Source organism: Meleagris gallopavo, chromosome 6, assembly GCF_905368555.1.
Source record: "Meleagris gallopavo chromosome 6, MGAL_WU_HG_1.1, whole genome shotgun sequence".
NCBI classification, from domain to species: domain Eukaryota; kingdom Metazoa; phylum Chordata; class Aves; order Galliformes; family Phasianidae; genus Meleagris; species Meleagris gallopavo.
In genome coordinates, this window is record NC_139409.1 from 32,856,010 (window position 1) to 32,882,562 (window position 26,553).

A 26,553-nucleotide genomic window follows, 5' to 3' on the forward strand; every position below is an offset into this window, starting at 1 on the left:
TTCTTACGTCCCTTACATCCAGGCAACTTGGGAAGTCTTTGGTTGTTGTCTTCTTTTAGAAGGAAGATGAAAAACCAAAGGACAGTATGGGCTTAATGGCAGATACACAATATGATAATGCTAAATATAGTGACATATGGGCCCAACAAGCAAACGCTGCCATATACGGACTGTGCAGAGGGAATTATAACCAATGGGGGGAGTGGCCCAGATGTCTGAGGGCCATACTTCACTCTGACCGAGTAGTTTCACTAGTTCTTGCTCTTCATTGGCTTTCCTGACCTCTGTGTACCATGTGCTTAAGCACCTTCTTAAAAGTACTTATCAGAATACGGGGAGGGCATTAAAGACAAGCTGTAGTGCAGTGTGAGCTATTGGAAATTGTACAGTCAGTAATACAGATTTCTATGCACTTCTATATATGTCCAATTACTGTTAATGATAAAACAGTAACACTTGAGTGTGGTGGTGGGGGGTTTTTTTGTGCTTACCTTGTATTTAACTGCCATAAAGATACAGGTGTAAAGTTTTTCAAGTTATATGAGAGGCATTCTAATGCTACCTAAAGATACTAGTATGTTCAGGAACTCTTAGAGAACAGTTTGGGTGATTTTCATGATGATACGGATCTTAGAACATAAACTGAATTGAAAGAAATTATTTTTCTTTCTTTTCTGCAGTCACCTTACTGAGGTTATTTTGGGGGCCAGAAGGAAATTTCTGTAAGAACTTCTCAGAAGATATGTTTGGAGGCTTTTCTGCTCTCCTGTTGAGCTGCAATTTCACTGTAATTTTTTTTTAACACTTTCAATTTTTTTTTTTTGCATGTAAGTTTCTATGTAGTTACTGTTAAAATGAGCTTTAAAACCACCACTGCAACTTTTATTTACTAAAATATATCTTTCAGTTTAGTCTGGCCTAAGACTGTGCACATCTAGGATAAAATAGCCCAAAAAGTTAGCTTCTTTTTTTTTTTCTTTGAAGTGCAACTGGTACTGCAAATAGTCTTAGCTTGCCATAAATATGAAGGAGAATGTGTTTGCTTAAACCATCAATACACAGGGAGAAAAGCATGTAAGGGTCAATTACTATGGTTTACTTGATGGACAATAGTTTATTAAATTGCTGTGACACAATTGTTTTCAATAATATGTTTATCAAGTCAAATCGAAACATGTTGGGAAAACTTCTGATCTTGCCAGCAGTTAAAAGAACCAGATCTCATGAGTCTTTCTCGTGATGCAATACGGACTATAAAGTATTTGTGTGAAGTATGGTATTTGCTGCCTGTCTCTAGAAGACCAATGTTGTGATTCCATCTTTAAATAATACTGTAGTGCACAGAACTCCTAAATTATGAGCCTTATTTTTATGTTGAATGTTTTCAGCTGAATGATCTTTTTGTTGCTTTGAAAACAATACTTATTTTTGTAATACATGGATATAACTTAGAAAACATATTGCAGTTCCTTTCAATGATTTTGTTGCTTGATGTAGTGACATGGCACTAGTGTCTAGCAAGCGAATCCATTCCTGTGGTGTTTTCAAAAGCATATGAGAAACCATATGTTTTCATAGGAAAACAGCTGTTACCAAGCATATGCTTTCTTAGATAGAGTGACAGTTATTAAAAGAGCAAGATATGGCCATGACTGTCTTTTAAGTTGAATAAAGCTGGTGGGAACTGTTGCTTTGAATGTGCAGTGGTGCTGCTTGTAGATATTGCCATGTAGAGTTGTAACTGGAAGGAGAAAGAGAGATTAATGTTTGTAGTCTGCAGCTTGGAAGAGACAATATAAATCTCTGTCCTGCTTTGAGCTGTGAATGCCTCTGTAGGAGTTATAGTAACAGACAAATTAGCATAATGTAATTGGTTGGCAAGGTCAGCCCCTCTCTAAGAGCATTAGTAATGTTTACTGCAAGAAGAAACATACCAAGTATTGTAGGGTAGTGTGTTGTCTGTCCTTTTTGAAGGAAGAATAATCATTTTGGATTCCCTACATCACAGATTCTAATAATATCTTATTAGAATTCAGACTATCATATTTCTGCCTTAAAGCAAATATTCTAGAAGAACAATATTCTCTACTATCACACAATTTTTTATTCATTTTTTTAACTTTGAACTTTGAATTTACGTCTCTCTTATTTCTCTCTGTAATGAATAGGTTTTCTTTGAATGATTAACTTATGCATCGCTGACAATACTTAATAAATCTTACTGGGAGGGTTAAAGTTTCTGGGCTTATTGTGTGAGACATAATTCTTAAATATGGATAAACTTACTGACTTTTTTGTTGGTATTTTTTGAAAGCATGAAACTGTGTAGAATTCTGGGCCAATTCGAGTAATCCAACCTCACGTGTTTCAGCTTTGCAATCACTTTCACAATTGCATGTCAGAAACATGAGTTGGTGCCCCTTTTTAGAGGAGACCTTGTGCTGAGTCACAGATAGAATTGGCTTTTAAGCTTTTTGATCTTGAATCTGATAATTTGTGCCAAGTATTTGAGAAGAATTTAAGTATTCAGTTGTAAGATATTTGGGAAATGACTCTTGCAGTATCACATAGGGGTTGCGTTACCTTTTTCTGTATGCTTATTGCTGGGAATGCTGAAGGCTATTACATTTACATGCAATGTTCAGGTTAAGTTTTTAAAATACTGTCTGTGATGAGGCTTTGTACCATAGTAATTTTCCTAGAGAGCTGATAGACAGTCTAAAACATGCACAGTATCACCTTCAGAGTGCTGTCTTACTAGAAAACCTACTTCTTTATGCTCAGACAATGGAACCAAATGGATTTCCAGAGAACAGTCCTTTCTGTGGTCTTCTGATGGTGAAGAAAAATCTAGCAGCAATTCCTAGACTCCACAGCAGTTATGCTTTGTGCCCTGTGTAGTGATAACTTCTAATCTTACTTTGGTTAAGTGGGTTTACAATGAGTAGGCTTGTTACTGTGTTCTAGGGTAAGATGTTCTTTAATGCCAGCACATTCTTATCTAGCCACTTGTAAGAATGAGATTTTGGTGCTTCTTATTCCCTCTGTCCTTCAACTTTCAGCTCTTGAGTAGCTTCAGTTGTAGACGTACCATTGACATTCTCTTTATAGGCAAAAGCCGTTGTGTGGAGAAAAGCATTCAGGAAAAATAATGTTTCTATGTGTGTGCACTACTTGCTCTTCAAGGATGAATTCTTGCCCCATTTCTTTCATGGCTCAGCTGAAACTCCTGCTTTCCATCGTTTAAAGTAAGTTTTGCCTCCTTGCACAATGCTGTCTGTCCAGCTGGACTACATCATTACAAGTGGGCCAATTACATAGGAAAGGAAAGGAAGATGAGCATTCTGGCTCCTCAGGTAGAATGAAGCCTCACCAAAGCATTTCAGAAGTGTGTGATTCTCTGAAGTTAATTGTAATTACATAATTTCCCCAGGATGGCTCCACACTGCATTTAATTAATGTGACTGGAAGCGTGTACAACTGGATGATTGTCTGGTAGCATTATCAAATATAGTGCTGCTTGTTTGTTTTCTCTGTTTACTCCAGTCAGAAGAGAAGCTGAGCAAAATGTGTCCTACTTTGAGGTTTCACTCCCTCCACTACCGCCACCATGTAATCTCAGTAAGATTTTTTTTAGTCTAGAGGACTTGTGATTTTTAGTGCCCAGATTTGGAAGTAGAACCAGAATTACTTAAATTGGACACAATTTTCTGCAGATGATCTCTACTCTACAGAATAGATCTTGCAATGCTATCTGGATTTAAGCATGCAACATTTTTTACATGTCATTCTCCGTTTTCCTGTTTCTAATCACCAAAGAACTGTTGTTTATTTTTGCTGTTTTGCTTAGGTATAGGTGTCTGGGTTATGATCTTATCATTTCTGTGATGTTGGAATTCAAATGCATTCTGCTCTGAATTTTGGGGAGCTGTGTGTACTTGTTTCTTTCCTCCTCAAAATCCCTTCCATTCTGCAGCTGCTCTATTATTTTGCCTTTCTAGGAATACTGTGTGGTCTCTAAAAACTATTCACTTGTCACTTCCAAGCGCTCTCTAGGTGAAGATACTCATCTGGTTTTAGATGTAAGGCAGAGGAATATGAAGTAATTTGAAGTTATGCAGAAATTCTTGTAGAATGAGAAAGATGGCTCTGTGGTTCCCAGTGTACCTGACCTGCAGAGCACCTTTGGAGCCCAAAGAGTTGCATTTCTGATCTCTTTCTCTTGGCCTGAGAAGATTTCCAACTGCACACCACCTTGGTCACCAAGTTTACTTGCTGTAACTCCTCTTTCAACAATCCCTGCAAGCTGTAACTTTCAGACCAAAGTTGCACACCTTTGTGGACAGTAAACCCTGCTGTTTCCAGGATCCTTGTTAGTTTCTTGCTCTTCTGCTCTTGTTGGTTGTTTATCATGTCTGTCTGCAGCTACAGAAGGTAACTGCCTGAACTGCTTCCAAATAATGAGCCTGGTTCTCTAAATCTTTCAGGCCAAGATCTAGACTGCGCTGGTTCTCATCTCCTGAAATGTCAGCCTAAAGTTGATTGAAGTAGTTGTGGATGCCACAAAATGCATGCTTGCCTTTAACTCCCAGAAGGTTTGATGCATTAACTTGGTTAACTTGGCTTGATGCTTTGGTGTTTCTTGTATAATTTGCACTGATCAAAACTATTTGCTTCCTACCATTCATTTGCCAACTCAAACCACTGGTAAGACCTATGACACATTTTATGAAGCAGATGCTCTGTCTGGATGTTTTTTGATACCACCATTGACCTTGATTCCTGGGCCTTTCCTCGTAGTTTGTGTTAGTCTCTATGTAGAACTAGCCAGCCAGGCCCAACATAACTGTTGCAGCGGATGTGAGTTAAAAGAATATTTTGGACGTGTATTTTATTACCAAGGTAGCAGCATTTCCACTTGACTTCTTAGCAAAAAAGTTAAGCCTGCTAGTTTTCTGCTTGAAACTGCCTGAATGGAAAATCACTGGCTGTTTTGTTGCTACCATCCTTGCTCTCCTTTACCAAGCGCTCTATCTAAAAAAAATGTTCTAGTTATTGAATGCAGTCAAGCAGCCACTGCTGTAACTCATGCATGATGCCAATAATTTATGCCAGTGAAATCAATGATGAGAATTTCAAAGAAGCTTTAAATAAAATATAACAAATTTAAATGCCAAAGTGCTGTCTCTGGGAATTTGCTATTAACAGATTATAAATGGTTTGCATAATGTTGAAAAGCCTAGCGCATTCAGTTAGTGTTATCAAAGGCTTGTTTAAAGCAGTTGCTGGAGGACTGCCGCCCTCCCCCTCAGCTTTCTGTTTCATGATGGATAAAAACAAAACTCCTTACAATAAAGGAAAGCCAGGTTTCAACTACCCTCTGACTGGCCTCCAAATCTGGCAGCTGCTTTTGGGTGTCTAATTGCCTCTCCTTCAAAACTTGACATGCACCTACTTTGAGAAAGTTCTTTGAGTACCTATTTTATATGTGCATTGTCTCCAATTTACAAAAATTAAATGATAAATCTGAATTATAATACTGTTACTGACTTTTGTTTTTCCTTAAAAACAAACAAACAAACCACAAAACAACACCACCACCAAAACAATTTCCTTCTTTTCTGAATCCATGGTCAAGTATTAGATATAGAAAAATTGTGTAAAGTAGTGGATAAAACATTTGACTGGGAGAAAGAGCCCTTCCATTGACTCCTGAGTTTTGGCTGCACATATCGCTTTTTCCTCATTTCTCTTTTTTTGCTCTTTCTCCGGACTCTAAGGCTTGTGTCCAAGTATAGCCCACCAATATGTCCATACAGATTCCCACACAATAAGACCTTAATTTCAGTTGAGGCCTCTAGGAATTGCACCTCGTAAGTGTACTAGCAAATCTCTCTTACTTTCAAAGTTTCTTACTAGTCCTTCTCCATTTGAATTCATGGCAAGCTCACTTGTTTACAGCAATCTAATGGGACCGTAATTGGGTCCCCAAGATAACATTACAGATATAAGCCAGTTTTTCCTAAGACAAAGTTCTGTGGAGAATGTATTTGCTTCTAAACATACTTTTTATGAAAAGATTTGCTGTTCTGTATTTATTGGTGTTCCGTCTGCTCTAGAGAGTATGTTTGAGAAAACTAGCTCCAGCATGGCATATAATGTTTCATTAGCAGGCATAACTTTGTTTATTTGTTTTTTAAAATTGTATTTAGAAAAGGAAATCAGTTTGCACCACTGGCATGCTGCCAAGTTCCTGTTTATAAAAGTCACAATAGGCAACCTGGAAGAAACAAAATAGTCAGTTTATGGCTTTTGCATAAAGTATGATGGAAACTACATGGGGCTAAGCAGACAGTTGTGATTCACCTACTTTGCAACCTTCCAGTTAGCAGGATGGGATGTATTGTTAGCAGTGCAAAAAGCCTCAAGTGACCCAAATGAGGCTATAGGCACTTAGTGTTACTACGTTTATTTGAACAGAAGCAGCTCTTTGTGCTATAATGCTTAAATTGCTATCTTGGGCAAGTAATTGTATCTGAAACGAGCAACCCTGAGGAAAATGCAAGATATTTGTAGGAAACTTCAAGACATAAGCATGCAATCTGATGTCATCTTTTCCCACAGAGAAACTATTTTCTTTCAAACTCTGGTGACACCAGTCTTCCAAAATTTCCTTCTCCCTTAAAATATGTTCATTGCATTTCCTTTATATCACATTTTTTTCTTTCCTCTGAATAGTTTATCATGGATACATCTGGTACACACCACATATTGCTTGCTGTGTGTGTAAAGAAGGCCTGGTGTGTCAAAAACACAGCCTGAAACAGTCATGATGAAGAGGGCATGAGGAGGATAGTGGGGGAAGAGGGGAGGGAATCCTGGAAGACAAGGGTCATCTTTCAGTATTCATTTCTTCTGGTAATTAGAGGGCACCACTGAATGTCTGTAATTAGATCATGTCACAAAAATTAAGATAAAAGACCAAAAATTCTAGAGCCCCTGCATTTTGTTCATAATATCAGAGGACTCAGAGCGTTTGTTTAAATTGGCAGTCAAAGTGGTGGACAGGCAGGGAGGCTTAACAAGACCCTGCAAGAAGTTCATATGCATTTTCCTCAGAAGGTGGAAGGAAGAGAGCAGAGGAGGTGACTGTGCGCTTCAGGTACTGAGGGGCAGAGGCAAAGTGGAAAGGCACATCAGAGGTCAGCTGCATTGCATTAACTTTGTGCAGGGCTGTCACTCGCGAGGCAATGGTCTTAAGGTGTCGTGCTTACACGGGCCCTGTGGACTTCAAGGCATGGTGATGACTGCCGCAGCCTTGAGATGGCTTGGCTTAGCACTTCATAGCCTGTCCTGCATCTTGTGCCGTGCTTCTCAGCAGCACTGCGTAGTTTGCTGGGGATTAATGGGCTGAGATAGCATTTGAATCACTTAGTGTATCTCAGAACGCCTTGCTGATAACGTAACAGCTATTACAAGAAAATAGGATAAAAAGAGTGAAACGGTTGCTTATAAAGGTTTTTGCTTGTTTGTTTTTGTGCCTCTTTAGTAGCAACCATCATGTCTGGATTAGAGAATAACCCAAAAGAAAAAAGTTTCCCTGCGTTTTTGAGTGTAGATATTTAGGATAAAATTTTACAAAATTATCTACTAAGGCTTCAAAATACCAAAGACCATTTTTAAAAAAGGACTTGGGCTGCCTGAGTCCATAGATGCCTTTAGAAATGTTATCTTTGTTGTCAGGAAATTCTAGCCACGGTGCTCTAAAGCAGTATGTGGGCAGCGTTTAAACTCTGGCCTGTGAACTGCTGGTGGTCGCAAAGCTGTGGTAAGTCATCTGCAGCTGCTCTGTGGAGTCATCTTGCCTTAATTACACAATTTATGATAAGAGTATAGAGTGGTCTGTGAGAAATTCAGAGGGTTGACAGAGGTCTCTGATCCAAAAAATTGGAATCCAGCGGCAGAGACTGATAAGTACAGATTCAAAGCTTTGTGATTTCAGGGAGAGCAATGTTTCCCTTTTTTCCCCATCTGCCTGTCATTACTTGTCATTTTTGAGTAAAGAGTTTAATTTTTCTTTAAATTTTTTACCCCTAAGGAGATCAGCCTGATAACATTTGACTGAGCAGTGCTCGGGGTTACTCTCAGTGCTCCTGCCCTCTGCGTCCCTGCACTGAGGGGCAGCGAGCTGTGTTCAGTGTGGGGGGAAGCAGCAGCCAAAAGAGACCTGGGGGCGGAGAAGAGTTCTTCTGCATGTCATGCCTGCTTTATTTTTGTTTGTTTGTTTTAAATATGCCATTTCTATCAGGTAGCTGCTGCGTGAGTATTTGCCTGCCTTTGAAGTGTTTTGAGAAGTAGATCCTTTGGCATGTGTCACCCTCATTCAGTGACTTCATGCCTCTCACTAAGTGGGGAAGTTAAATGGATTTTGGTAGTCTGCGATAAGATCTTCTTAGTGCTTTGTCTCTGTGCTTAGTGTTATTACACAGCATTTTCCAATAGTTCTTTTCTGTGTCCTTTCCCTGCCTTCGTGCTTTTTCTCCTTCAAGTCATACAGATGTTACAGTTTAAAAAAAGAATAAGTATTGCATTTCATTCTCCAGCAAGCTTCCTCTCACTCATCTCTTGCACAGTGATCCTTCTTTTTTTATATTTACATCTTTGTAATACATTTTTTCCCCCTCTCTATAATACTTTAACTGCTTTAGCAACCTGAATTTTTTTTAACCTTGTTTTTTTTTTTTTTTTTTTTCTCCCAGATCCTCTGGGACACCTCTATTGGTGTTATGTGGGCAATGTGCTTAGTTTTATACTTGGGATGATTGGGATACTGCGTGTTAGTAGCAAATGAAATAGTGAAATAGTTGTGATGAACTGGTGTGAGGATGTTTTCCATTCATATTGATTTGAATAGTGAGAAAATTCTTTGGTGCTGTTTCTGGGAAGATTTGGTAACGTTTTTTTTGGGATGATCTTTCTCTTTTGTCAGGATAGAATTCATAAAGGATCATTAATCTTGACAAGAGTCTCTATATGATTAAAGTAATTTTGAAACGAGCTGTTATTTCCCATATTCAGCCTATTATTTTCTTTATTACTAGCTCATAAATTTGATTCTATTTCTCTTGAATAATTTGAATAATATTTAAAGTTGCTGTTTGGGAAAGCAGAGGTAAATGATTTTTTTCAAAAAAAGAGCAAAAAGATGCTTTTGTCTTTATTTAGATCAATTGGATTATTTCTCTTTTTCTTTCTGCAGCAAATACCTTCTGACTTAAGAATTTTTATAATAGTCTGGAAAATGGGCTTTATGTATTATTGTTTTTAGGTCACAGATCTATTGATCTGAGAACTCTTAAAACAAACATGAATGACTTATCAGTTTGTATCAAAGTGGTATTTATAACTTTCATTAAACTTCATTAAGAAAGAATCATAGGAGAATATAAGGTAGCTTCAGAAACTAGCTCTGGTAGTTTAAAAGCACAACAAACAGTCTGAAACTCAGAATATTCCAATGGATAGTAACAGGTTGATCCATTTTGTTAATCCCGTGCCTTCAGGAGATGGGGGTGATGCTGTAAAATGGGTGGATGTTTCTCTGGAAGAGACGGGGTTCAGCAGAAATGGTGACTGGCCAGAGCCATGGGGTGTATTTTGCCTGTGTCTACAGAGCCATCATTTGTCTGCTGTGCTTGCCAACAGGGCGTGTGTTCTTGCGGAGTGATGTGTAATTCTCTCCGTGAGCACATGGAAGCATGACTTTAAGAAGTTTTTATCCTTAAAAAAAAAAAAAAAAAAAAAAAGCATTGCCTATCCAAAGTTAAATGGTTGCATGTGGGAGAAAAATGCTTAAATGTTCTCTTGATTGAAGCTAAAAGGAGAAATACTCTCAAAGTGGTGAGAAGTTAAGCTGATGATGATCTATTTCTTTTCCTCTTGCAGTTGGAAAGGTTGAGAATGAATACATCTAAGCAGTTTGTGGATATCTTTTTTTTTTTTTTTCACATTATTTATTTTAACTTGAATGTTAAATACTGCTGGAGAGCATAGCATAGACACACTGGCAAAGGGAGCATTTCTATAAAAGTTCTTTAGTGTCATAATCCTAGTTTCTGCTACAGCGGGAGTGGCTGGGAACTTTGGTGTGGTATGAAGCTTAGTCCTAGAGGAAATAAATTCCCAGCTTCTGTCATTAGTAGCCTGTTCCTTATACGAACACTTCAGGCCTCTTGTAATAAAATGAATAATAGTAGTAAGCCCATACGACCTCTTCTAGGACAGTTGTGAAGGCCTTTGAGAAAACTCCAAATGTCATATTCTGAGTATGCACAGGTCTCAGGAGTGTTAAAAGCAGAAGGAAAGCTCTGTGTCACGACTCCTGTTGACAGTTCCTCCTGGTGTGATGGGAGCTCCCCACCTTGTAGGAGCTCATCTTAACCATCATTTCAAGAGCTGGAAGAGAATGAAAAGGGCAGTTAAAGTGACAGGTAATTCATGGATATCTGGTGGAAGAGTATGTAGAACTCCTTAGAAGTAGAAGTAGAAGCAGTCTACTCAAATAACTGTTTAACTTTGATGGTTTCTGTTTCAGTCAATGCTGCTGAAGGTAAACCTTCTTTTATAAGAGCCAAAAGTCATGCCTGGACTACAACATCCATATCCTCTCAGAACTCATGTGATGCAGAAGACTGTTTCAAGAATTTTGAAGGTCATCTGCATCACGTGTGCAATGGTTTGATGTGCTGGTGACCTAGTGTCATTCTGTATGTTGCGATCCATGTGACCAAATCAGACAGGCTTAGGGTCAGAGCTGCTGTGCATTATCTTCCTGCCATCTTTCAGAGTGTAGGCCTTGTCATTTAGATACGAACTTGCTTGAACTTCTTTGCAAATTTACAAGCATCTCACCAATGTAAATTGTTCTGAGTTTCCAAATCCCTCTCCTGTGAATGCAAGAGTCATGCGAAGTTTGACATTTTGTTAGGAAAACTTAGGCTTTCCTTTGGCAACTCTGTATATACTAAGTATAGTTCCTACCCAGCAACAGCACTTGCATTACTAAGAAGAATGGACGTATGAATGCACTGACAAGCTTTCGCTTTGTTTTTTCTTCCCAAGTTCAGCCTACTTGCTGAAGAAATAGTATATTGGAATTGGCTAAATTATTGAGGTAGCATCACAAGTATATGCTTGTAAGCCAGCAATTATAATGCTTTGTGTTCAAAAGTTCTTATACCTTTGTAACTCTTTTGAGGGCTCTGAAATCATAGGCAAAACAGGTAAAAATAAGGAAAAGAAAATGGGAACACTGAATCTAGGAACTTGGGAATGTGAAATTAAATCTTTAAATTCTGCCAGTTTTGAATCCTGACATAGATGTGGCTGTGATTCATTTTGTTTTGGCTTCCGCCCCCGCCTCCCCCCCCAGTCAGAAAACACAAATCCATTGAAGAAGAGACATTTTTATAGGAATGTGCTAGGTCAAGGGGAACTTATTTTGGAAAAGATTCAATATATTGAAGTTATTACTACCTGATGGTCATAATATATTACTGGACTATGAAAAACTGCAGTTAAAGTCCTTGGTCTGAATTCCTCTTGCAATCCATGCTCCAAAGTGAATACTGGCTATTCTCCTGCTGGACCTGATTCATATTGTGTAAATTATTTACAAGAACAAGAGCTCAGATAGGTGAGTAATCTAGCTGTAGGCAGTCCCTCTGCTTTTTTATTTAAGATCAAACAGCCAATCCATCAATAAATCAACCTATCTATTTATCTAAAAATGAATTGGGAGATAGGAGGATGACAACCATGGACTTCCATGTGTAGATCCTTTATTTATTGTCTCCTTTTCCATGAAGAATGTCATTTAAAGGGCTTGCTCTTGTTTTGGTTCAAAATCCAATCTTTTGTTTAGGTATGGAAATCAATATATTGTTTATCTTGCTTGTCCCCCACATTTGAGCAGAGATTTGAGTTTCATTTTTCACCAGCTTTTTCTATCACTATCTTGTGTTTTGCATATTTCCAAAACACATTGTGTCTCAAATTGGAATTCTGAATGAAATTTAACATTCGTTTTCAATCCCGATTATTGCAGTGGTCAAGAAGTGAGCCTTGGTGGCAGAGTGTGAGTGTAGAGATGTGTTGTTTTTTTTTTTTCCCTTATCCTCAGCCTTGCATTAGGTGGCAATGGAAAGTTTCTTTTCTTCTTACTGCTAGAAGTCTACATGTTGATACCCAATAGGAAAAAAAAAGCCATTAATATTGCTGTATTTTTCATATGCATGCACTGTGGGTTATCTCTGGCTTGAGATTTTTGTTTGTTTTTAAATGCAGGCCAAGTCAAACCCTGCGGTTTAGCAACAGTGTGTATTGTGTATGTAGGGATAATAAAAGACAAGTTTCATTCCAGTGTTCCTTCCCTAGTATCATTCTGTTCTCCTGTGGCTTGTTCACTTTGTAGATATGAATTATCTGTGATTTTTTTTTCCTAAGAACTTTTGAAGAGCTCCAAGCTACCTGAAGCAAAGGTTACACATCTGAAAATACAGTGCTATTATTGTAGACCTTTGGAATATTATTGCTCTACAAAATATACGTAGGCTATTAGAAATGGCTGTTTCATGATATACCACATACTGCTTGTTACTTCAGGACTATAAAGCTTGATCTGCTTGTCAGTCTAAGCAGACCTAGTACACAGTAAACAACCCACACAGTAAATCAAAGTGCCACGCACTCACCACAGAAGTCATTTTCAAACAAAACATATATCACATTCAGTCAAAAGAATGTGTGTTAAATGTCCCCATTATAAAACATAAGTCAAAATCACAGAAGAGTGATTAGTCAACTTGCAGGTATTTTTCCATTTATATTGCCCAGCAAAAGTAAATATTATTTTTCATTTCTTCATAGTTGTTTATTACAAAAATATGTATTGATTCGGGATTTGCTAGAAGTCAATAACTTTTCATATTGTCGATGCTTTCAGATTTCTAGTTGTTGCCTGATAGGATTCACAAACAATATACATTTTTGTCTGTAATCTCCTTTTTTCCTCCCTTTCACAGAATATCTCCATGCATAACGCAGTTGGAGGAGCAATGGCAGGACCTGGATCTCACCAGCTGACAAATACAAGGATGCCGAACCATGACACCAGTGTTGTGATTCAACAAGCCATGCCATCTCCACAGTCCAGTTCTGTCATTACACAAGCACCTTCCACAAATCGACAGATTGGGTAAGTCTGTTACCTTTTCATTTCTCTATTCTTCTGGATCCAGCATTTGCATGCAGTACAAGATGTTGTCCTATTGGTTTTGCACTTGATTCTGCCAGCATGCAGCAAGAGTCACTTTAATATACGTTCGTGTGGGAAAACAGCCATACCACGACTCTACTACAGACCTGTCACTTTGGTTCAGCAGGGGCAGAGTGCTGTACTGTAGGAATGTCCTACTTTCTCTTCTAAAAAAAAATACTAAAAATCTGCTTACAGTCAAAGTTCCTGTTCCTATAACTGTTCTGGGCAGGCAGATGCAAAATTTCTGAAGCTGATCATTCCACTTTTTTCAGCAGGAGTTCTGGGTGTAGGTACTTGGTGTATATGAAGAGGGGTATCAGGAAAAAAAACAAGTTCACTAGGATAAACAGAGTTTGGCACAAAGACCTCTGAGCAGTTTGTAACTATGGATCTGAATTTATTCCCTCAGATTGACAGTATGGATGCTCACAGTATTGGCTTGAATGTCTACTTCCAGCAGACATGAGGTCTTCGTAAATCATAACTCATTTTTAATTATACAGAAACTGCCCACTTTGAGGGTATGGGTTTTTTTGTCACACAATTCTACAAATTTAGACTTTTTTTATGCATGAAAATATTATACAAAGATAAATCAGTGGACTGAGAATGAAGCAGCAGTCTAGATTCATTAACTGTCATTTGTAACTTGGTCACATCCATTATATGATAAGTGCAAAAGCAGTCTCCATCCCTAGTCATTGTCTAAATAATTGATGAGCAACTTGCTGTTTCTTTGGAGTAAGACTGACAAGTGAAATCCTGGCATTGAAATCTCAAAGTCCAGTTATTCTTTAATTTTCTTTCAAGATTCTCTGTGGCTAGTGCAGAATATAGACTTCAGGCTTTTCATTTCTCAGTGCCCCGGTGGCAGGGATTGCTGTGGCACTGACTGCTCCAGAAGTGTTACACACACAACAACATTCCCATCCACAATTCCAGTTTGCCAGTACTCTTGGCAAGGCTCCTTTACTTCCCCTTTTCCTATTTCAGGATTTGGTTATTATTACAGAAATCAGTTAGTATGGGTGTAGTAAAAATATCTGACAGCTCTGCCTTCATACATATTATGTATCAACAAAACACTGTGTTCAGTACAATAGTTTCACTTGTGGAACCATAAGTTTTTATCTTACACGTGTCCCGCTCTGTTTGAAGATGGGCTGACAGAAGGGAGGAGTAAGGAACAGTTTATTTTCCAGTTTTAGAAAGAAAAACAGCTAATTCCATTATCTGCTTAAGGTTGATAAAGCTGTTGTTCTAATTCTGAATTAATAGGTCTAGTGGTAATAATGATCCTAATTAAAAACAAAAACAAGAATAAAACCCAACCAATTTTTAATACTCAGTAATGAGGTGTTTTATATGAGACTTTGTTTGGCTTCCAAACAGTTGTTTCTATATAATGAGGAAAAAAACTGCATGTGGTTTTGCAAGACCCTGCCAGTCAGGTTTTCGGATTGCATTGTTTCAGGGCCATGGTGATTAAAATCTCCAGAGTTGGAAGGATTGAGGATAAAAAGGTCTGTTTCCTAGTCACTGGTGAGTGTCTCGTTTGGGAAACTTTTGTCATGACATATCTTAATTCTCCATGTGACTGATTCCCACAAATGTTTCCAAACTCTGAGTCTAAAGCTGCTCTATTAGGAGACAGTGGTCAGTGTTTAGTCTCTGTGTGAGCTGGTGTGTGAATGAGACTTACGATATGACCTCCAGCACACTCCCTTCCCCATTCTTCCCTCTTCCTAGGAGGCTTTTTTTTTTTTTTTTTTTTTTTTTTTTTTTTTCATGGTGTGTCCTAGGAGATAATTGCTGCATTTTGGACTTCATCTACTTGCCAAACTGTTGAGCATCCCTGTTTGCCTTCTTTTCCTTCAGTCTTTTCCCTGTGGTGTCTGCTATATTTATTCAAAGAACATATCTTGTCATTTCCATTTATCTTCATCTTCTCCTTCTAAATGTGCTAAGAATTATATCCAAGAATCATTGTGGGGAATTTGGGCTTGACAGTGGTTCCAGTATTAGGCAACTGAAGATAAATCCAGATGGATTCAGAAAATGTTTATGAGTTCTGCAAAGTTCGATGGTTTTAGCTTGGTCTTTTTTTCTTTTTTTTTCTTTTCTTAACAAGCCTAAATTCTGAGGTGCTCAAGTAAGTGGTTTTGGGTTGGGCTCTCCCTCCTTTTTAAGACATCTGAAGTTGCCCCAAAGGGTAGATGAGTCTTTACCATGGAGAATTGTGCCAGGGAATGGCCTTTTTAATGAGCAATAAAAACAGCAGAGAGCAACTGGAGCATCAAGTTCTGTAAGAGCAGGATCAAGCCCTAAAGGTTATATAGAACCATCTTGTAGCAATATTCTGATTTTTATCACAACCACAAATATTTTAGTGTCAGACTACGGCCAAGCCACCTGCAAATGTTTGTGATGGCCTTACTCCAATGAAAACAGGGAACAGCAATGAAAGTCTTCATTGAAACCTTGCTCATAGGCTGTGCTCCAGTAACAGAGAATGGAACCCACCTGTGCCCCTACACAACTTGCTTCATGGGGGAGGAGTTGGGTGAGTTTGCAGCAGCTGAAGTTCCTGAGGGATGTCATTTCCCCTTCCTTTCTCTCCCTCCATTTCTCTCCGTACCTCTCTTTTTCCTGTCTTCTATTCTGACTCTGAGGGATTGCCTATAACATGAAGTATTGACACAAGGCATGGGAAAACATGACAGAATGAGTGCTGCTGGGCAAGCCTTCCTGGCACAGCGCATATACACACATTGTTTCAGGTATTAAGCTTCAGCTACTACTGAACAGGCATCCAGCCAGATTAATCAGAGAAAGGGAAGAGCACGAAGAGTAATAACTTAAAAAATAAGACAGGGTACAGTCCTACTTTCCTCTCACCGTATGCCTTATGGAGAGCAAGCAGCAACATTATTGTTGCAGCAAACTGGTGGATAGCCATAAAAGTCTGAGATAGCATTTACGTGGTGAGGCAGCCTCCTGGCCACCTCCCTCCCCCACCAAGTTTTTAGCGTGTGGGAGGAATGCTGCAACTAGTAACTACTTGTGCTGATGAAAAATCAGTGGAGGAACACTTAGCAGTGAAGGGTGTCTCTGGCTGATTAATAGCACATCATTTGGAGATAAGATATGTGGAGGAAAAGCAGTAAGGCATATGGAGGAAGGAGAGAAAAAATGATATGAGACATGCATTTGTCAAAGGTATAGAAAGGTAGATAAGCCGAATCAGCTCAAGATATAGGACTCTGAATTATGTGTACGATAGCTATGTTTGTCTCTCTTTAGAAAAAGCAAATTGATTATTTTCAGTGACTAAGCATTCAGCAATGGATCTGAAAACTGTGATTAGACAAATTAGCCAGTGCAGCACTCTAATTGTTTTACTTGAGCATAGTTTTTGGTAGGCAAGGCGTCTTGTAAACCTGCGAGGGCTTTCTAGGCTGTTGCAGCCCAACAGTTCCATTTCACTGGAGAAAGTAAACTGCTGCTGTTTTTCAAGTTAGTAGCAGACATAACTAGTAATTGTTCCAACTTGAAACACATTGGTACAGCTCTATAGCTAAAAGGAAACGCAGGAGGATTCATGGTTGTCACAGATCCAGAAAGTTGTTAACACTGTACTTAAGACAGAGGGAGATGTGAGTCCAGCTTCAATGAACTCAGACTCCAAAGTGGATGTAGACCATTAACCATGTGATGCAGATTATCTGTTTTCAAAGTGGTGCAGAGCATTTTAATGAGGATAAGATGGTCTTTTGGCACAGCATAAGAAGGAAAAAATTGCAACCACATTTGATGAAATGCAAGCAGGTAGGAAGAGGCAACAGGAGGAACTTCAGAGATGCCTTTGGTTACTTTATGTACTAAGAATATGGTACCAATGGGAGGGCAGCCTTTTAGTTTCCATGTGCAGCATGGATTTTTAACACCTGTGCATTTCCTTCTTGTTCCTCTCCTCTCTCATGCTGCCGTAGATCTCTCTTTGTTTCATGTTTATAATCCCAGGAAGCCTCGGATAAATGCCTCTGTTCCTATTTGTGTATATGGAGATACCATAGTATGTTGTGAGATGAGAAGAAAATGGGAGAGATGAAGTACTAAATGTTCTCTTGACTATTTGATCAAGTCCATTCTGTAGCCTTGGTTGTGAAAGTTGTAAGAACAGCCAGCAGATCAGTGGAAGGGGAGGAAAAGGAAGAAATGGGAAAAGAAAGCATCTAACAGTGTCATTCTGTCCAAGAATCTATATATTTTTGGCTTTGTACTGGAGGTTGGAGCTATATTCCCCACTTAAATGCTTCTGCTTTTTTTTTATTCTGTTTGTTTATGCCAATAGATTTTTTTTTTTAATAGTTCTTTTTACTACACTGGCCTCAGCCAACCTTACCATAGAATCCTATCTTGCTACATGTGCACAACAATCAGAAAACTGTGAACCCCAGGGTACATTTCCTAGGAAGCTATTACAAGTGAGCCATTTGCAGAAACGAATTGTCTCCTAGCTGATGGCTAGTCAACAACGATGTGAAAGGAAAACACCTGGTAGATAGATCTCTTTGAGCTATTTCTTCCCTTTTGGCTAGCTGCTCTCCAGGGCTACATGTTTACCTGCACGCTTTACTATGGTGGTCTGTGTGTGACATTGGGAAGCTCTGTTTGCTTCTCAGCTTCCCCTGCTGTTTACATTGACATGTTCAGGAGCTGCTGACTCAATCTCTCCTGACACTGCTGAGTCAGGAGGAAAAAAAAAAAAAAAAAAACCAGCACCAGTGTTTCAGACACAGCACAAAGGGGTGATTGTTAATGACATCTCCTATATCCCAAAGTGCATTCTCCTACACCCTCCCAAAAACTGTTTCTTGCTGTAAGGACTGGGGAGAAGTTGGAAGTACTGACATATATCAAGATGACTTTCAGGGAACTGAAAGGAAGATCATTAGCTATGTAATAAATAGCCTGTCAGCCAGGAATGGAGGCAGTTTAGTGTGCTTCTTATTTGACTTTTGAAGTCAACTCTTATCCTGAGAATTATGTGCTAGTTATACATGTTGGTTAAGTTTATTAATGCATGAGGTATGGTGTGCCCTGTGCTTTCTGTTTAACAAAAGTCCTAAGCTGATTAGAGATATTACTTGTTCATAACAACAATAAAAACTATGTCAAAAATATTGGGTGACTTCCTGCCCACTGACACTTTGTATTATCATCTTTTGCCGTGAAAAAGAAGTAGAACATCTCTCTCTCTCCTGATGGTTTCAGACAGGTAGTGATGCCACATTATAGAGAATTTCTATATTATTGTTTTTTAAGGAATGGATCATGAAGATTTGTCCATCCCCAAGAACCATAGGAGAGCAAAGAATAGGTGACTGCATAACTGTGACTGAACAGAAATAAGAAACTTTCACAGGCACAAATTGACTCTTGTATCAGAGTAAATCATAGAATCATAGAATGGCTTAGGTTGGAAGGGACCTTAAAAATCACCCAGTTCCAACTTTATGCTGTGGGGAGGGCTGCCACCCACCAGCTCAGGCTGCCCAGGGCCTCATCCAACCTGGCCTTAAGCGCCTCCAGGGATGGGGCACCACAGCTTTCTGGGAGCTGTACCAGTGCCTCACTGCCCTCTATAAAGAACTTTTTCCTAACATCTAACCTAAACCTCCCCTCTTCCAGTTTGAAGCCATTACATCTTGATCTATCACTATCAGACTGTGTGAAAAGGCACTTGCACCCTTAATTATAAGCTCCCTTCAAGTACTAGAAAGCAGCAATGAGATCTCTACTTCTCCATTCCAAGCTAAGCATACCCAGGTCCCTCAGTCATTCTTCACTGGGGAGGAATTCCCTCAAGATAGGACTTCACAGATAGGACTTAAATATGATATACAGAGAATATAGCATTGATTGCTTAGTTATAGTGGTACGTACCTCCAGTGTACATATATATTATACACAGTGTATAAATCTTCTTTAAAGGTGTCCTCAAAATTTATAGTCAGATATTCTGATTTATATGACTCTTTGAACTGAAACAGATGTAAAATCATTTTGGGATAGAAGAGGATCTCAGAGTTGCAGTGGGTTTGATGCAACAGATCAAGCTTTCCTAGACCAGAAATGATCATTAGAGTTCAGCACAGCCGAATCACATAGCTCTGTTCTTCATCACAAGTTTGCACTTAATCTTTCCTGATGCGCGGTTCTAGTGTGTGTTTTATCCAAGTGTCAGCATGTTTGACAGGCAACTAAGCTGCAATAAAACACTAACTAAAACAATACAGACCTTGTTAGGTGTAAGGTTTTATTTTCTTTTTATTAAGAGAATAATGTTCAAGTTCCAGAGAAAAAAATTTCTTTAGAGATGCTCCATCATGCCATGTCATTTCAGCAAAGGGCTTAAATGTTTGGTGAGGGTGGCAAAATGACTGTGAGTGACTAAAAAGTGAAGCACTTTATACACAAGCGACTATGATAAATGTTGTTGCTCACTAACAGGTGATAGCTGCGTCTGTTTCAAAAAAGGAATTGGTATCGATGTGGTAAACAGAAACCTCGATTTTAAATGCTTTGTCTTGTCTGTGTGTTTTTCTGTATTCTTTCAAAGGGATGTAAAACAGTTAGTGAAAAACAGTGTTAATGATTTGTTTTTCTTTCTTTTTGAAGCTGGAAGTTGGCTGAAAAGCAATGGCAAGTGCTTGTGGACAAAGACAGAAGAATTGTAGAATATGTGTGTAGACGATTTTACTATCTGTGAAAGTAGATCTCCCTATTAATTGATGAGTTGAGTTTAGAAATCAATGGTATGGTATATATTTTGAGCAGTGTTTTGTAACAGTCTGCCCAAATCAGCAAGGAAGTGGTGATTAGGTAGAACCATCAGGTAGACTGAGAAGTGTTCACTTTGAGTGCAGGAAAAGTGTTCCTTGGAATAGGAAATATATTAGAGAACGTGCTTTAGAAACATTTACTGTTATGAGCATCTGTATTCTGCCAACAGAGACCTTTATTCTGAGCTCATATAAATGAAATGGAATTTTGCCAGTAAAAAAGAGGGAGTTGTGTTAGTCCAGTTGTAGGATCCAGGTCCTAATTGGTTTATGAAATGAAGGGGGTAATCTTTGAGCTATTACCAGCTTCCTCTGCTGTAAGTGAAGTGAATCGCAGCTGTTCTGATAGGGTCCATAAAAACTTGGCAAGGTAATAAATGTTTTTAGTGGACAGTCCTCAAATGATCAGAATCCAAATCTCTAGCTTATTTGACAGTCTTTATAGAATTGTATATACTTCCTGGGGAATTCTGATTTATATTTATAGCACTTTTATCTAATTCATTAACCATAGTATCTAAGCTGACCAGCGCTGTAAACTTTAGGACACTGAGTAACATTCATGGCTTTAACTACAAATTGAAGCACAGTGTGTACATATCACAGATATAAAAAAAGATTGTGCATGTTGTTTCTTTTCTCCCTTTCCTTGCTCATATTTTTTTTCACTTTGTCTCATCTTTTTTTTTTTCTTTTTTGAGATTACAAAAAAAAAAAAAAAGCACGAAATGGTTCTAGATACATTTTTTTTATTCCCCTAATATTTCTAATCTTATAATTTCTTTTATGCAAATGCTAACTTTCAGGCTTTGTAAATTTTCTTCAAAAAACTTGCAGTTTTCTGGAGCTGGTTGGATACGTCAATCCTGACTTCTCGGTAGATCTGTTGTTCTGAAACATTTGTTCAACTCCTGGAGGGGTAGAGAGTGTTTTATTTACATCTAAGAGTCAAAGATACCACTCCCTAAAGATACCAGGCACAGGCTCAAGTCCAAGCTGTTGTTTTTGAATTTGTATATATTGAGGAATTCACCATTTTCCGGGAAGGCCATTCAGTGGTTGTTTAGAAATCTGTACTACTTCTTGCCTTTGCTGGTGTTAAATATTTTTACTTAGCAGCTGAATGTCTTTAAATATATAGATTTTTAATTATTCCCAGAAATGGCTAATTTTCCAGGCTAAGATAAAATGATTCCACTTTTAAAAGTAAGGTGACTTAAAAATAACACAAATAGCATTGTGAGAAGTTTCTTAAAGAATAAAGAGTTGGGTTTCTCTGTTGGCTGGCCTTGGAACTTACGCTGTTATGAGCGTCCATTTTCATATCTGTATCTGGGCATTTATACAACATACTGAGTGAAGTTTCTCTCTGTGTATCAGTCCTCATACCAGATGTTGCTTTTACATCTTAGACTTCTGTCTCTACGGTGTAAAAAGCTGCCATGGCACTGCACTTCAGGTGCAAGGTGATGCCTCTGCCTCTGGTATTAAAGGAATGCAGCCAGGAAGAACGAGAATATCTATCTCTATCTTCTGACAGGTGGTTTCTCATACCATATGTTCATGTCCTGTAACATGCTGTTAGATTGTTCATGTATTGCATAGGAAGAGGGATGAACAGATCTTGAATGGTGCTGTGTTGGAGCACCTGGACAGAGCTGTGCAGGGAGAGCTTCCCTGACGTGCTCATGGGTAATGCTTGTGTTCTCACCAAGTGTTTTTGCACTACTGCTGGTAACTGCAACTGGCGACATGAGCAGCTGACTGTTCCTGAAGGACACTCTTTTTAGATAAGCTGGACTTCATTAATTCATTATCACTGCAAGTTGTTGATACAACTTCTTGGAGTGGCACAAATAAATAAGCATTCTGAAAGTGACAAAAAGTATCAAGTCTTCAAGTATTCTGTCAAACATGAAACTCAGTTAAAATCAGCAGGCTGTAATGGATGGCTGACTCTAGATGAGTTAGTGTTTTGAAGAACTGATAAATAAGACCAACTCTGAACCAAGTTCCTATTATTTCTCTCACATAATACTCTCAATTTTTGCTTATTTCAAGTGGTTCCATTTGCCGGAGGTTACATGGCACAGGTATTAAACTAAGTCTGTACTGAAGATACATGATTTGTACACGTGAAATCAGAACTGGTTATTGCGTCCAACAAAAGGAAGGGTCTTGTGGAAAACTTTACTTCTTTACAATTTCCTCTTTAGCCTCGTTTAATTTCTTTTTTCCCTGCAGTCCATTCCAGGCCCACAGAGAAAGGAGACCTAGAATGCCTTTGAGTTGTTTGTGACCTGTGGGGAGTAAAACATGAAGCTGAATAATATTTTTAATGTGAATTAGTGAAAAAAACTGGAAGAATGCATTCACTGAGTTCCCTTTATGCCATACTAATTTGATGTGGAGAAAGATAGGGATTCTGGGCTCCACAACAGGGAAGAATCCATTCTTGCTTCCAAATTTTCCCCTGGCATCTATATAGTTCTATTGTTCCAACAAGAAAGTTGTGGCTCAAAGGATTTATTCTAAATCTGTATAAAACACAATTAGCAAAGTTCATTCCAGAAGCCATCAAGTGAAAATATATTTCTCTGTAGGGAAAGCTGGGGTCCCTTCCAGTCTGGTCTTTTTCTATATACAACCTGGGGGTGTGGATTTTTCTGCTGCATGTTAATGTAACATCAAGGGTTGTGGGCACTTAACTGCTATAAAGCAGATGTTAGAAGAAATACTGAACCTAAGCAGAACCCATGAATGTAGAGAGAAGCAAAAAATTGTTATACAAAATAAAACAAGTTGGGAGCAAAAAAATAAAAGAAAAAAAAAATTAAACCTCACAGGAAAAAAGTCAATTTTTGATTTGGAAGAGACACCCTTGGAATACTCAGTGTTCCGTATGACCAAGTTGGGAAGTTGTTGTGTCCTTGATGACAATGTAAATGACTCCAAGCCAGAAAAACTATGTTGACAATAAAAACTTACTGCTGAGTGTACATTTCCTTCTTGCTCCTTCTGCTTGTTCATTATATGAACAGAAAAATAGAGACACCCCTGCCATGTTTACAGGCCTTGCCTTGTTATTTGTATGATGTACAGAGAGTTGAATGCTGTATAGCCATCGCTCTATATTGGAAAAACCTGGAACTAATTAAGGGACCTCATTTGTTAGTGCTTGTGTGTTCGGTGGTGGAAATAACTGGAGAGAACAGTTCCACCACTGAAGAGGAGTAATGGAACTATAGAAAAAAGCAGCAACAGTTTTGAGGCATTAGCATGAAAAATATTAACTTGATGAAGTTTATTACATTAGCTTTGTAAGTTTTTTTTCTGTGTTTATGTGTGTTTGTGGGAAAGACAATTCAGTTTGTCTGAAATAGATGATGACTTGCAATGTTTTTACTTGCTAGTGATTTACTTTCTTGACTGAAATTTATGAATTGCAGTGAAAGTTTCAGTTAAGCAATTTTCAGTATTGGGCTATATCATTGTATTATTGGGTCTACTTTGGTCCTTTCTGTGACATTTTCTTCAATGAATTATGAGAACTGCGTATCCTTTTCATGCTACTTTTTCAAAATCCATGCTGTGCATTCCAAAACCAAGAAAGCAAGCTAGGCAAGCAAAGGGGCTTTTTTTGCTACTTCTTTTCTCTCTACAGTTCTTCTGAGCTGTCTGCTTAATGCTAAATTTTAGCAAAGCTGCTTCCACAAGTTGTGATAGGTTTTTGTTTACAAGTTGGGTCACAGTCCCGTTGTATAGTGCCTTCCTTATTGTTGCTAAGATGTATGGTAGTTTTCTGGGTGGGAAGCAATAGTAATGTCACTTCACTCTAGAAAGGCATAGTTGCTGAGTAAATTAGAAGTCACTGTCATTAAGGCAATCCTACGTATTGTGTAAAAATCAAACAAAAAAACAACAACAAAAAAACCCAACCAGCCAAACCCAACAATCTGAAATCAGATGAAGATCAGTCTTGGAAGATGTTAGGTTTAGTTGTAGTTTCTGTTTGCAGTTCCTTCTGTGTCCTTATCATGTCCTGAATACATTTTTTTGTCTGACATTTGATGTGACAGCATAAGGCATTTGTGTGTATGTGCACATGCTCCTGCAAGTTTTTTTTAAGATACCAGAGCACTTAAGGTTGTTCCTAGATGCTCATCCCCTGCAGTCCTCTAGTTTGCAGAGTTTCAAGGGGACCTGATCTTTTACTAGAAGTTGTAACACTTCCACTCCCAGTTCAGTGGTGGCTCCAGGGTTCAGGCTTGTAGCCTCAAAATAAACTAGACTAAAGGGTCGTTACTGTCAAGAATAAAGCCATATATTGTAACGGAAAGTAATCAGTTTGGAACGCATTTGCAGATTCTTTGTATTAGCTTTATCAAGTTGGGCCATCAGAGAGCAGATAGACAGGTAAGACCGAAAGACCTCTGAACCCAATTAAAATTGTACCACAAAGAAATCAAATTCATGTGGTTTACATTTCAGAAAGTTACATTTGGTGGGCTGTGCTTACTTTTATTCTGTAACCTAATGCAGACCATGCGAACATTTGAAACGCTTTTAACAGTTAAACCAGCTCAAATAACACAGAACCAGAGCAGCAATAAAGAATGAATTAAGACTGATTGCAACTACAGCCAATTTTTTTTTCTGCTTAAAGAAATATAAATGAGTGATATATTTAAAAACATTATATATAGTAATTTTGCCTTTAGGTTTTAGCACTGCAATAGCCATTCTCTTATCTTTTAAAGCAAATGTTTTGTTTAAAAAGCAATTCTAAACCCACAGGCTTTTATTTGTGGTGTAAGAGTAAGTCTGGATGTACAGTGGAACCACTGATGCACATAGTTTGGGGATTGGTCATACTGCTCTGAGATAATTCTGAGGAGCTGACATTTAAAATACTTGGCAGAGCAAGGCCATGAGTATACTAGGATAAGAAAATAGGTGTTTTATTTGCAGTCCCTTTTGTGAAAACCAGTAGACGTGTTCATTCACGAACACTCTCCGCTCGCTGACATTAGATAGGCGTTATGTATGGAGCAAACCTTCAGCTGGTGCAGTCTGATATGTGTTTAGTTCCTCTGTTTTCTGAACAAAGAGTCCTGAAGCCTTCAGAATATTGAGCTGGAGGTGCCAGTGCCAAGTGTGCCTAAATGCTCCATCTAAATTCAGGAGAATTATACTGTTTGCATCCAGGGGAAAGAAAATGGCTGGCTTAGTTAGCGCTCAGACCATTCAGTAGATCAGTCTTCTCATTGTTTCCATCATAACAACAATTTTTCAGGACATTGGGAGGTCTTCCTGGCATTGGGAAAGGCGATCAAGCCAACAGCTGTTGTCTGTGTTGCATTCTGTCCTAGCGGAAGAACTTCCTAGGGCCCCAACCCTTTCCTTGCATTTCCAAGACACTGAAAAGCAAATCCCGTGCCATTCTGCTTTTTGGCACAGAGCCACCTGACTATCAGCAGCTGAGCCCAGCTTCCTGGCTCCATCCTACAACTGCTGTCCTGAGTGGATACAGCTTGTTTTCCCCAGCAGCTGTCCTGATGTGTCCATGCAGCAGCTTTCCTCACTGTTCCTGGTGCAGAGCTGGCCGCTCCGTCATCTTTGCAGCCCCTCTTTCCCAAAAGATTTTGGGCTGATGTGTTAGAGAGCATGTTCTGGTATGGGACTCTCTCAGCCTGGCCTCGCCGAACCCCTAAGGCTGTGTATCATCGAGATTATGTTTGTGACTGCTCTTCTTTCCATAAGACATGGAATTCAATTAGCATTCAGGAGGGCTCTCCCCCTCTCTGGGGGGAACAGCTTGAAGATCTGCTGTCATGATTGCTTTTCAGAGGTAGATCATTAAAGAGGAAAGATCTGTATTGATTTAAAAAAACAAAAACAAACAACAGCACAACTATTTTTTAAATCTCAATTGAAGATAATGCAAAATACTTTTTTTCTTTAAAGAAATATTGGCTATATAACCGTTCCTAATCAGTGGCTGATGCACTGCTCCTGCAGTGCAAGCTCTTTTAAGGTGTTAGTGTGGGGAGCTAGGACTGCTGTGGTCCCTTCTCAGAAATGATGGGACTGGAAGAAAATCTCCAGCTGAACAGATATGTGATATTGTTCTACAGATGGGAACCAAAGCCATCAGAATGGAGAAGAATCTACTCCCCACTCTCTCACTTTTGTTTTATGAGCTTGGCTGGTAGTTCAGGATGCTTGTGCTGATTCTCTGGGAGAGGTGTCTCTGTCCCAGCAAATATTTTTTTCCTATTTTTTTTCTTTTCCAGTTTTAATCGTGTTTGCTCTTGCTGGAGAGTTGTTGGTGCCTGAAGTTGAGATTTTTCTCTGATTGTAAGGATTAGAAAGATACTGAAAATA

The 26,553-nt window shown here is 38.7% G+C and overlaps 1 protein-coding gene across 4 annotated transcripts in view; it reads left to right on the plus strand.

Annotated features, from left to right (window-relative positions):
• The window catches only part of CREB5 (cAMP responsive element binding protein 5), a 244,071-nt gene that overhangs the window by 64,420 nt on the left and 153,098 nt on the right, over positions 1–26,553 (plus strand). For all 4 annotated transcript variants that reach the window (XR_014883923.1, XM_085226272.1, XM_085226273.1 and 1 more), the window contains one exon: positions 13,083–13,255. Coding sequence is in view for 3 of the 4 variants with exons in the window: in XM_085226272.1 (XP_085082398.1) it covers positions 13,083–13,255 (173 nt within the window). In the remaining variant the exon portion in view is untranslated. The remainder of the gene's footprint in view (positions 1–13,082; positions 13,256–26,553) is intronic.